Genomic DNA, 12,578 nt, shown 5'->3' with positions numbered 1-12,578 from the left:
AGTGGGCAAAGGTTCCCTTGGCCTTTTGTGAGCCAGTGGGCAGATGACGGGAGGGCTGGGTTCTCAGCAGCACGTGGTGACATCCCTGGAGAGAGGCCCTTGTCTTAGTCCTCGTCTTAGCCCTTAGTCTTCGGCCTTGGGATTCGTTGACACCAGTGCAGCCCTACCGTCTTAGCAGGTGTGGTGTGGAGACCAGAAGAGGACTGGAGACCCCCAGAAGGCTAGAGGGCCGTCTGGTGACATTGCTGGCTGAGGACTTAACCCATAACTTGGCAACATAACAGAGTTGGGTGGCCTGCAGACAGCCATCCCTTTTTTGGAATCAAGCAAAACTAGGTGCCACTCAGCCTGGTAGGAGTCCTGGATTGCTAACCTCTGGAGGTGCAGAATGAGAGCAGGGAGCGTGTCAGAGGGAGCCGGCCTCCCTGCTGACGGTATTGGGCTGACGGTATTGGGTTCCCTCTGGCTGGAGTTGGATTGCAGCCTAGATATCTGCCCTCGCTCTCCAAGCGCAGGGTCTGGCCTAGTCAGGAGATGGGTTGTCAAAGATCTCTTCTCTCCTCCGTGCTGAGAACGCAGATGGGTACGGCCTGCTCCTGCCCTGAGGTGGGGAGGGCCACGGCCGGGCCCTCGGTTGAATCTGCCCGGGCTCTGGGTGCAAGAGCTGTGGCTGAGTGCCGACTAGTCAAGGGGCGAGTGGGGGTGGCGTGGCGGTGTCGGCAGCCTCAGAGGGGTGCGGGAGTAGTCATGAGAGGACGCACTGGCCGGGGCCTGGCCTTCAGTGCCCACCTAGGACAGTGAGCCGCTTGGTGGCAGGCGGCGCTGGCACTGGTGGGGCCTCTTCCCGCACGTGGCACTTTTGAGGCTGAGGAGGAACTGTTTGCACAGTGCTTGCCAAGTGCCAACCTGGGTTAGTTTTCCGGTTCTCCCTTCTTTTCTGACCGCCGTCGACTCTGCTCCCTTTTCCTCATATGTAACGGGATTAGCTAATGCCCGCCTCGTGAGTAATGTTTAAGGAGGCATGAAAGAGGGTGACACACAGGTAGTAAATAAGTGGTCATTTCATGCAGCTGTTAGGTCTTTGCCTTTTTGAAAGCTCTTCTGGAAGGAGGTAGGGACCTCATTTTGCACACATAAAAAACTGAGGTCCACAGAGATTGTCGGAAGTCTTAGGGCATGGTTGGTGACTAGGTCCCATGACGGCGTTCAGCTGCAGGGTTAGCTGGGAAATCTCGTCAGTAGCTGGTTTCCATGTGTCCGGCAAACACAGTTACTGTGCCTGAGGGAATGGTGAGCAGGTTCATGACCCCGAACCCTGGAACAGTAGTTTCTAAAGACGAGCACGTGCCTTCAGATGGCCCACTAGAGAGTATAGTGAGAAGAAAGTATTACAACCTCTGTTGGTGTGTTTTATTGTCCCCGTTTAGCTTTCCTTTGTGTGTGTTATAGTTTATAAGGCGTTGGCACAGTGGCACAGGTAGATAACTTATCGTGTCCACGCATCCATGTGTCACAGGTGGGCTTACACTGGCAGCTGTGACACCCATGAGTCCAAGCACGGGGGAGGAGGTTGCATCAAGGACACAGGAGGAAAAGTCACCTTGGAAAAGCTCCTCTGCTGTCTCCTCTCCCCTCTCGGCTCTGTGGTCCTGCTCATGGCCCTAATCCTCACGGTGGTCCACAGCATCAGTGTCCTTGTTTCATTTACCAGAGGACCCACCCCAGAGAATCCATGAGCCTTGTCAGTACCAACAGGGGGCGTGTGCTGCTGCGTGGGGTAGGCTGAGCTGAGAGAGCAGAAGTCACCACCCCTAGTTTGCCCAAAGAGGGTTCAGATGGGGCAGTGGCATGACATCAGAGAAGACCTGGGATTAGAAATTCTGAAGAGTGGAGGGGCTGAAACTGGAACAAGGCGGGGTGGGGAAGCCTAGAAGGATCCTGCGGGCCCTGCCCTGAGTTGGAGGGGTGCGCTCTTGAAACTGCAGCGCTCATCTGGAGAGGGGGACTCAACCCCTACATGCTTATGGGTCTCTCCAGCCAGAAGACCAGTGCACGGGTCCCAGGCCTCCTCCCTTGCTCACTGCTCCTGAAGAACCCCCTTGGTTGGTCGCAGGATAACCCACCAAGCCCCTCCCCCCCCCCCCCGCCCCCCAGCTCGAGGACTCTCCAGGAGGGCCCGGGAGAGGTACTACAGGGCTGCTGTACTAGGAAGAGCACTGGTCTTAGTATGCATGTGGCCCACCGTCAGAAGTGGGACTGTGGTCCTTCCTCCGGTCCCCACCTGAAGTCAGAGGCCTCCCTGTGAGCTCACAGCTGGCTCTCCTGCCCTGCCACCTCCATTCTGAGCTGAGCCCAGATAGTCCATAAGGAAAGGCTTCTCAGAGCTGGGAACCTTACTTCTTCCCCCTCCAGTGCACCAGAGAGCCGGCAGCTGTGCTGGGTGAGGGCTCTGGAACGCAGCGCTCCTCTGGTCTGGCTTCTGTAGCTGGGTACCAGCAGATGAGGAGGGAGCTGGCAGTGCGTCAGAAATGCTGGTGGGTTGGCCTGGAAAGTACCAGGAAGCTCATATGCGCTCAAGCTGGAGGGGGTCCAGGAGCTTCCCGCTTCCTCTCGTTTGACAGATGAAGAAGGGTTTCCAGGAGCGGGTATAGTTGGTCTGAGCTTGGCATCCACACCGGACCCAGCATCCTGACCTTCAGACCAGGCCTCTTCCCCATGCCTGGCAACAGGGAGCTTGCAGCTGGACAGGAGTAGGACCTACCCTCAGAGCTTTAGGAGGGAGGCACCTGATAAAGGAACCCTAGCTGGCCACCATTCGCTTTTTCTCCCCCTGCTGTTTCGTCAGGAACCCAACTAAGGAAGCGCCGAGTCCTTGGGGGGCGCTCAGTACGGAAGCTGGCAGCTGCCCCGAAAGTGGGGGCAGCCTCCACACCTCATGCCCCACACCACCGGGGGTCCTGGCCAAGGCTTTCCTCCCTGTGAGAGCCACCAGAAAGGCGCATTAAGGTAGTGCCTTGCCTGACTCCAGGCCAGGAGCTCTTTGCCCTTGGTATGGTGACAGCCATGGAGCCTCATTTCCCGCCCAAAAGTGCTTCCTGTTTGGGGGGAGGGTGAGAGGCCAGAGGATGCAGGGCTAACAAATCATCTTTAGGAAGGTTCTCCTTGCTGACCCTCACCCCAGTAGGAATCTCTTAATGCCTTCTTTGCTTGTTCTTGGTGTTCTTTTCCTCATTTCAGTGTCTTAACGGTGTCAGAAAAGGAAAAAAGCTATTATTTGTTGTTTCGGCGCTGGCCAGGCAGCCTCACGGGCAGTCCTGGAAGGTGGCGGGGGGGTCACCTGCCCCGAGCAGGCTTGGCCTACCTTTAAAGCATTGATGATATATGTGTGGCTCCAGCCTGCCAGCCCCACAGCCCGCCTTTCAGGATGTGGCTTCTCTCCGGCTCCCTCCTTGCCTCTAAAAATAACCTTGCTATTTTGGAACCATCTCCTCTGGAGCTTTTTCTCACTGCTCTCTTGGATCAGTAACCCCTGTGAGACCAGACTCTTGGCTGCCTCTGTCCTCCCAGCTGTCCTTACGGAGCTGTCCCCTTCCTGTCTCTCTCCCTTCCCCCAGTACCAGCTGGGATCTTGTTCTCCAGCTAGGAAGGAATGTCCAGCTGGGTGTCCTCCGCGAAGAGCAGGCCTGTCACCTCTCCTCCCTGGGATGGGTAGGGAGGAAGTGGGGCCATGAGGGTGGGGGTGAGGCAGAGCACCACCCTTTGCCTCTGTTGTAATTGGGGATCCACACAGCTGCAAGAGGTTCAGGTGCCTGTTGAAGGGACAAGGGCCGGGAGGGCCTGGGGATATGGGGACCGTCCATGCTGCCTTACTCTGGCCCATGAGTGCTGGCCTCTGCATGACTCCCTGCCCCGTCTTCTTCTTGCAGCCCACAACCCTGCCTCAGGGCACCATCAACATGAACCAGTGCACAGACGTGGTGGATGGGGAGGGCCGGACAGGCCAGAAGTTCTCCCTGTGCATTCTGACCCCTGAGAAGGAGCATTTCATCCGGGCAGAAACCAAGGAGATCATCAGTGGGTGAGTCTGCCCTGGGCATTTTGGGAGGAGGCACCCCTGCCTACCAGCAGGTTCTTGGACCAGTTCCTTTTGGCACAAATTGGGCAATATCGCCATCACTTTCTTCCCCAAGCGTGTCCCCTCTTCTGAGTCCCTCTCTCTCTTCACAGCGCCACCATGTGCCCAATCACCACACCAGAAACTGGCCTCACCCTCCACCTGTCTTTGCGTCATCCCCACATGCACATAACTCTCCCCATGTCCCATTTCCCTGGGGGCCTCCCTCTGCTGGCGCTGCCCCACTTCCAGGGCTGCCTCGGCCTCCTTCAGCCTCTCATTGGTCTCCCCACCTCCACTCTCACCCCTCCACCTGTGTATCACTTGAGCACAAGGGTTTCGGTCCCCAGAGCCCATCTGACCTTGCCTCTCTCCTGCCTGAAGCCCCATCACCTGGGAGTCAAGTCCAAGTTCCTTGGCTGGCCTCAGGAGGCCCCTTCTCAGCCCTCCAGCCTCGCTCCCGCCACCCTTGTGTTCCTCAGCACTGAGCTGCTTGTCACCGCACATCCCCGGGCTGCCCACCAGCTCCGTGCCTTCACTGCTACCCTGCCTTCAGTCTGGAATGACCCCTCCTTCCTTGAGGCTGTTAAAGTCAGCCTGAATGTCCACCCTTCCAGGAAACCTGCCCCCCTGAGGCACTGGGCACCATCAGGTGGCTCTTTGTGTCTGGGTGCACATCTGGCCTCCTGTAGCCAGCAGTAGGCCCTTGACGGTCGGGGGCCGTGTTTCATTCCTCGTTCTCAGGGCCTGCACACAGCACTCACTCCAGGTCCGCTGTACGCACTGCCCTTCTTTGTCCAGGTGGAAAGAATAGACAGTCTCTGAGTCACACCCCTGCCCTGGCCATGCCCTGATCGGAGGCTTAGGGGAAGCCCTGGGAGGTGGAAGGGGGCCCAAGTTTCCAGGTAGCTGACAGTCTGGGCGAGCAGAGCTCTGTGCTCCTGAGCTCATGCAGTGTGTGCCTTCCAGGAGTCCTTGCTCCTGGGGCGCCTGTTACCAGCTCTGTGTGACCTAGCCACACAGTCCGTGCGTCGTGAGCAGGCTCAGCAAACCCGGCCAGGAGCTCAGGCGCTGGATCTTGGAGAATCCCATTGGTCCTTCGAGGCTGAGAAAGCTTTGAGAGAAAGTGAATTGGGGAGTGGGGGGGCGGAGCTAGGGATACTGGGCTGATTATTGTAGTGCAGAGGGGAGGGAACTAGAAGGTGAAGGCTTTTGGTTTCAACAAGTAAAAAGACTTGGAATACTGGCTGAGCTTCAGGATCTCAGGCCGAGGCTGCTCGCTGTGTGAGGAAGCAGGAACAGTGGTCAGAAGGTCCCCAGGTTTTGCCGAGTTCAGAAGTTCAAATCCACTCTGTCAGGCTGGAGCTGAGGGCCAGAGCTGCCCTGCACAGTGACCAGCGGACCCTCTGCTGGGGGTGCCAGCTCACCCTGAGTCCTTCTTCCTTGGAGAGAGGCAGGTTTGCATTTTTAATTCCTAGGGGCGAACAGCAGGACCACTTTGCCTCTCCCTCTCTCTGGTCTTAATTCTAGAACCATATGGTTTAGGGGTGTAGAGGGCTCAGGGAGCCTGGACGGCTCAGTCAGAAAAGCATAGGACTCTTGATTTCCGGAACATGGGTTCGAGCCCCACATTGGGTGTAGAGATTACTAAAAAATAAAACTTAAAAAAAATAGAGAGAGAGGGCTTTTACAGAGCCCCTCATTCTACAGTTGGGAGACTGAAGCTATGGAAATGCGAGGACCTTGAACAAGGGACTGCAGGCATGAGGTACAGCACGGAACTGCTTGCTCCTCCCGGCTCATGCTTGCTGCTGCGGCCCTGTCTGGCAGGCACACCTGTACCGAGGTGCCACTGCCCTGCGGGAGGCCCTGGGGGAGAGCTAGCCCTCCCCTTGGGAGCTAGGTCTCATGGAGGATCCTGATTAGCACAAGGGATGGGAAGGGGTGTCCAGGGTTCCCAGGACAGGCTGGGGCATGTGTGAGCTGGGGGACCAGGTCAGTGATGTCATGGTCTGCCACATGGCATGAGGAAACTCACAGCTGACGGTGCCTCTGTCGGGTGGCCCAAATCCTACCATCAGGCACCTGCCACAGGCCAGGGGACCGCTTGTCCTGATCCCCTCTCCTAAGGTCACTGCACGTACAGAGGCGGGGGACTGCCTTTCCTGTGCAGCTTGAGTAGACAAGGTCATTGGTGGACCAAGATACCAGATGGGTGTGTTCTCTGGGTCCTGCATGTAGGCTGGGCCATCCAGGTTTGTGCGGTGGCTCAGGAGCATACCCGGCCCTTTCCCCTGTCCTCATCCTGGGGCTGGGCCTAGCTCATCCCTGCCCAGTAGGCAGGGTTTGCACCATGACAACCTGTCCCTGGGCCCCTGCAGCCCCTCCAGTGGCCCCCAGCAGCAGCTTGTCTTCACCACCCACTGGTACACTAGGCCTCCTTTAGGGAGTCAGGTGGGGTAAGTGTGCCCTGGGTACAGACTTCTGCCTCCATCTTCTCTCCCTCTTCTGCCTCGCGCCTTTGTGGACAGATGCCTCCCTTGGTGTCCTCACCACCTGGCACAGCTCCTTTGCCAGATAATCTTACCTGTGGGCTCTTAGACCCCGAGGTGGGGGTAGGTACCCAGCTCCCTAATGAGGTACAAACTTCCTCTGGGCTGACTTAGAGCAGGGGTAGTTGGGGACAGTCCATCCAGACTTCTTTCTGGAGTCTTTTCTGAACAGAGGCCTCTGGGCTGCCTGAGGCATCTCTCCCAGAGCTGGGCGGAGAGAGTTGGCAGTTCTCTTTTCTCAGGGCTCTCGTGCCAGGACGGGCCTTCAGGATGTTTGGGGCACAACTTAGCACAGCTCTTTTAGAGGAGGTGGGATGTGTGCAGGAGTTGGCGGGGTGGGGGGGAAGCGCTTTCCCCCTTCTCTGTGCCCCTACCTCTCAGTTCTGCCCCCCTCGGTCTCACTCATCCTGGCTCTGCCGTCAGAGCTGGGGACCCCACTCCACCATATCCTGGCACTCACTTCCTCCACGGATCCCGTGTCCACATTCGCCCCTGGCCTCTCTTCCCTGGGTGTATTTTACATGGTAACACATCCAAATGACATTATACGCTTCCCGCTGGGCTTCCGTGAGAAATGCGAGTGCAGGGGACACATTCCGTCATCTGTCCCAGGCCAGCCCCAGCCCGCCCCTGCCTGTGCTCAGCCCCCGAGTCTCCAGCTGTCTTCGGGCCGGTGCAGGAGCTCGCCGAGCTCTGTTCAGTCAGCAGTGCAACGGCGGGGCAGATCTCTTCCCTCGGGGCCCTGTCGTGCAGGCTCGCCGCTTTGCCTGCTTGTCCGTGTCGCCACGAACAGCAGCACACGGCCATTGTGCACCTGCCTGTCACACTCCCCGTGCTCCTGAGGCCCCGGAGGACGAGGTGACTTTGTGAAGCAATCTCTCCTCAGTAAAGCTCTAAGAGGGACCGTCTGCAGACACAGCTTGCTGGTGTCAGCCCTTGTGGCAGGCTGGAAGGCAAGTCTTTTAACTCCGCAAGCATGTGAGTTCCTCAGATGACACGACTGAGGCCCTGAGGGTCTGCTCATCTGCCAGCCTTGCAGACACAGTCATGCCTCTTTTCTTGCTTTGGGGCCACAGAGGAGTGACCCACAGGACCTGGGCCTCAGGTCTCGGTGGTGCCGGCAGTGGTTCGTGCTCTCAGCAGATACTGAATGACCTGCTCAAAGCTGAGTGGGGCTCAGCCCACATGCTGTGATCCCCACACCCAAGCCCACTTCCCCAGCTGCAGCTCGCAACAGCACAACCAGCATACCCTCCTGAGGCTGTCCTAGAAAGGTCACTGACTGTGACTGACCTCCCTCCCTCCACCCCACATTAAAGAAGCACCTCTGAGAGCTGAAGGCGTGAGCCCTCCCTCCCGATGCAGGCTCGAATGCTGGTGGTGTCCGCAGCCCCCAGCCAGGGTGCTGGCCGCGCAGGCTCTGCCCCACGTTGCAGCTCAGCCGCCGCCGCCAGGCCCAGGGTGGCAGCAGGCCCAGCACAGACCCTCATGTTCTGGGGAGAAGGGGACCAGAGGCTCCTGCAGTACCTTCCCCTCTGCAGAGAGCATCCTTCACCACCAGGCCCTTCCTGTCTTGCACTCCTCCTGTTCCCCTCATCCAACCCTCCCAGATGTTAATGAAGCTTGAGTGAGGCAAGCAGTGGACATGTCATGGCTTCCTCTGCCCCCTGGTTTCAGAGATGAGGAGACTGAAGCCCACAGGGGCAGGAAGCCACCCAGGGTCGTGGGTAGAGGGTGGCAGAGCCAGATCTGTATCAGGCCTCCTGCCGTCAGCTGCTGCTCTTCCCATGCTCCCCTACTGCCTTCCCTGCTCCTGGTCTGGAGTGGACCTTCCAATATGTGGGCCTTGGAGTGGGTCCCTGGGCAGCTCTGCTGGGCCTTCCCCAAAGCCAAGGTGCCCAGAGCCCTCAGTGTGCAGGTGGGGCCCAGAGGTGAATGAATGGGTCTAGCTCCGGAAGTGACCCGTCGCAGAGAACTTTGGTAGCACAACTGCTGGTTTCCTGCCTCCAGAGCCCTAAATGATACCCAGTAGCAGCCCATCTGTGCATTAGCCAAATCTACCATGGGAGAACAATTTTAAAGCCAGGTCTAAGCCCTGAAGATGGGGTCAGTGATGGAAACCATGATGTGCTCTGCACTCTGAGGCCTGTGGTCAGGCCTGCCACTCCAGCAGAGTGAAGCACTCTGCATGCCTGGGCCGGCCACAGGGCCCTCTCCACCTGCACTGTGGTCATTGTGGGGTCAGCATCTGGGCCTGCTCCCAGCACAGCCTGTGCTTGTCCTGGGCTCCACTGTTGGCACTTCCCCAGCGGTGGCAGTCTCAAGTCTGGGTCATGCTCTGCCCTGCTCAGCTACCCAGAGACCTGGCCACTCGGTGGGCGCCCCCAAGTAGGAAGCATTGGGCCTGGAGCCTAGACCACCCGATGAGGTTCCTAGGCCCTGAGCACAGAGGTCTGATCCAGTGCTCTCTCCTCTTCTCTCCCCAGATGGCTAGAGATGCTCATGGTCTATCCCAGGACCAATAAGCAGAACCAAAAGAAGAAGCGGAAGGTGGAGCCTCCCACACCACAGGTAGGCAAAGTCATGTCCCATCAGTGGAGCTGGGATGAAGTGAGAGCTCCCCAGAAGGTTAGAAGACTTCAGAACCCAGCCTAAAATTAGGGGTGAGAAAAAGAATACAGATGGGGCTGAAGTGGTCATCAGCCCTGCATGGTCTCTCCTTTCCTCCCGCGGTCTGTGGGCTATAACCTGCATGCTCGTCTCCAAGCCACAGGGCAGGACCCTCCACAGGATAGGGTGGCTTTACTCATACGCTCTGGGGCCGCCCCAGGAGGTTTCCAGTGAGTGAGCCGGCGCCCAGCAGCGGTATTCCAGCATGTGTCCCTTCCCTGGCTGTCCTGCTAGCTGCTGGGGAGCAAAGGGCATGCTTGGAGGGGCTGCTTGTGTACATGCATAGCCTCGTGCAGGCAGGGAGGGTTCTAGTGTGTCCTGGCTGAGTGAGGAGCTCTCAGCGGATCCTGTTCCTGCTCCGGGTTTGACCATAAATGGAAAAAACGGGCAAGACCTTGACTTTTGTGCCCCTGCCCTAACTCCCATTTGACCAGAGTTGAGAGGTGGCTTGGATAGGTCCCACCAGGTCCAGTCCTTCCCCAAAGGCCCCTCTCCTACTCGTCTGCGGGGACACGGGGCACCCAGAAGGGCTCTGCACCTTCCTGCCATGCTCCTCACGCTCCTGGGGCCCCGGTGGATTGAATTAACATTTCTGAGCCTCCTTGAACTGCTTTACAGAATGGGCCTTACAGAATAACAGCATTTAGACTAGTTCTGCGTTTCTATAGTGATGCCTTGGAAGCAGTGCTGGAGCAGAGCTCCTGCCTCCAAATCAGGCAAGTGCATGTGCAGTAGACACGTTTTGGGATCTAGTTACAGGATTATTGTGCACATGGAAGGAAGCACCGAGCCCTTGATGGGTGCTCAGCAAATGCTCCTCTCTGTTCCAAACTTCAGTGTTACCAAGTGCTTTGCCTTGCCTGATTGAAGCTCACAGCAACTCCAAGAGTGAGCAGGATGGGAATCGGGGTCCCTTGGGCACCTTGCAAGGCCCAGAGTCTGGCAGGGAGCTAGCCCATGACAGAACCTTAGCGCCCCCCCCTCCCTGGGGCTCAGCAGTCCTTACTTGCAGCTCTCTGCTTCACCGAGTGGTAGAGGTCTGCCTGGGCAGGACTGGGAGGTGTGTGCTGGCCTGGGTACCCATGCCCCCCCCCCCCCCGCCGCCGCCACCCTGCCTCACCCCCCACAGGCCCTGATGGAGTGCAGCCCTGGCCTGCTCTCAGCTGATGGTCATTGTTTGCCCTCTGTCCACCCTCCCCAAGGGGAGCCTCAGGCCAGCATCCCCTGGAAAGTAGTGTATCTGGCAAGAAGTCAGCAAAATGCAATCAGAGACCTTCCTGGAGACTGAAAGTAGGGCTTCCTGCTGGCAAACCGCAGATATACACACAAATCCCCCAACGCTTCCCAGTTTGAGAGAAAAATCCCAGGCAGAATAACAGCGTTTAGGCTAGCTCTGCATTTCTATAGTGATGCCTCGGAAGCAGTGCTGGAGCAGAGCTCCTGCCTCCAAATCAGGCAAATGCATGTGCAGTAGACACGTTCAGCCCAGATCAGGGCATTTGGTTGTGTCCTTCCTGCCTGCCCTCTCCCCTCCCGCCAGATACTGCTGGCCATGGCCGAGCTTCACTGCTTCACGGGATCACAGGGTAGGGAGATCACCCACTTCTCTGAGGGTCTCTCAGAGCCCAGGTGTCCCCGCCTGCTCTGCTCTTTCCTTCTGTGCCCGGCAGAAGTCAGCCTGGCAGGACTCTTCCTTCTGTCCCTTGCTCCCAAGAACATCACATTTGATTCCACTGGTTTCTGGAAGCTGTGAACTTTCATCTGGGGCCCATCTCCCTGTGACTCAGTCTCATGAGGTCATGCAGGGTCTCTCCAGAGAGGAGTGGGGGATCTCTGGGCAGGCCTCCCTTCCACAGCCTGACGCTGAAGGTGTTTGGGTGCCCCAAATGGAGCAGGGAGGGAAGCCAAAAGCCTTCGGGGCCCCTGTAGAGGCAGGAACCCAAGACCCTGTATCTGGCCTCATTCCTCTGTGGCCGGAGAGAGTCTCAGATAAAACCAGCGGGGATTGGGAAGTATTGCTGTGCTGTACCCTGCCCTCCGGCAACTCAGGCAGCAGAGCCCACAGGGTCCCACTCGGACAAGGATGTCTCCAGCAGTTGGGAGTTCCGGCCGTGGGGAGTACAGTCACTGAGTGGTTTTCCAAGAGCATCAGAGAGAGACCCAAGCAGGCCCTGAGGGAGGAAGCGGATCAGGCTGCAGGGTGAGCAGATAGCCTCTAGGCTGGCGGCTGGGGTCCCAGCAGAGCCCAAGGCAGCAAGGAGACGGGCTGGCCCTGGCCAGGATCTCTGAGGCCTGAGAGGTGTGGGTTCCAGGAGCTGCTGTTTAGCCCCTGTTCACCCCAAGAGGAAGGACTTTTCCTGATACTGAGATGCCTAGACAGAAGGGGTAATATCCACTCTGGATATGGCTAGGATAGGAAGGATGGAGATCTTACCACCCTCTCCCCAAACCCCAAACCTGGGACTCTGGCAAGGCCAGGGCTCGCGTGTCTCCCCTGCCAGGTGTGTGGGTTGGGAGGCTTGGTTCATTAGGTGGAGCTCTGGAATGCTGGTTCCTCCTGTCTCCCCAAGCCCCCAGGCTCTTGGCCCTTACTTCTCGGCCTGTAAAACAACAGACCTCAGTGTGAGCAGAGGCATGCCAGGACCAATGTCCCTCCTGGTCCAGTATACTGTTCCTCTCAGGCCCACACGTGTGTCGTGAGTTGCTCCCTCTTCTCCAGTGTCGTGTTTTCTGCTTGGGTGCCTGCTGCTACACCCACTCCAGGTCCTGTCCCTCCTTCTCGTTGGGCCCCTGCTCAGCTACTATGCCCGGGAAGTAGAAAGGAAGGCTTTCTATAAACCCCCTCTAGAGAGCATGCCGCATGCAGAGGCTGCAGCGGCCAGTTGGCCCGGGCCTGCCTTCCTGCCCTGTGTCCTCTTTCCTCCCTGCTTTGAAAACCCTTTCTGAGCAACCAGATAAATAGCACAGACCTCATCATAGCATGGAAGCATTGACTGCCCTGAGCAGTGCAGGTATCCCGACCCTGCAGGGACTAGCACGTAGGGGACCTGGCACTTCTTCCTCCTTCCTCTCCCGTGGGCACCCCTGGTCTGTGTCGTTGTGAACCCCAGCCACAGCGGTGACAGTGTGGGCAGCAGAGGCAGTGTCGCATAGTGCCTGTGCCAAGTCTTACTCACCACACATCTGCTTTGGAGAAGAGAAGCAACTTTACCCAGAGATCAGGCTTCCCTGTACCACCCACC

The 12,578-nt window shown here is 57.9% G+C and overlaps 1 protein-coding gene across 10 annotated transcripts in view; it reads left to right on the top strand.

The window, feature by feature from the left end:
* The window catches only part of LOC113939664 (myosin phosphatase Rho interacting protein), a 147,194-nt gene that overhangs the window by 77,418 nt on the left and 57,198 nt on the right, over window positions 1-12,578 (top strand). For all 10 annotated transcript variants that reach the window (XM_027626098.2, XM_027626099.2, XM_027626096.2 and 7 more), the window contains 2 exons: window positions 3,927-4,078; window positions 9,153-9,237. In XM_027626098.2, coding sequence (XP_027481899.1) covers window positions 3,927-4,078; window positions 9,153-9,237 — 237 coding nt within the window. The remainder of the gene's footprint in view (window positions 1-3,926; window positions 4,079-9,152; window positions 9,238-12,578) is intronic.

Source organism: Zalophus californianus, chromosome 16 (assembly GCF_009762305.2).
Source record: "Zalophus californianus isolate mZalCal1 chromosome 16, mZalCal1.pri.v2, whole genome shotgun sequence".
Lineage (NCBI taxonomy): Eukaryota > Metazoa > Chordata > Mammalia > Carnivora > Otariidae > Zalophus > Zalophus californianus.
Note: the sequence above shows the minus strand (reverse complement) of the source record. Positions and strands in the feature narration are given on the sequence as shown.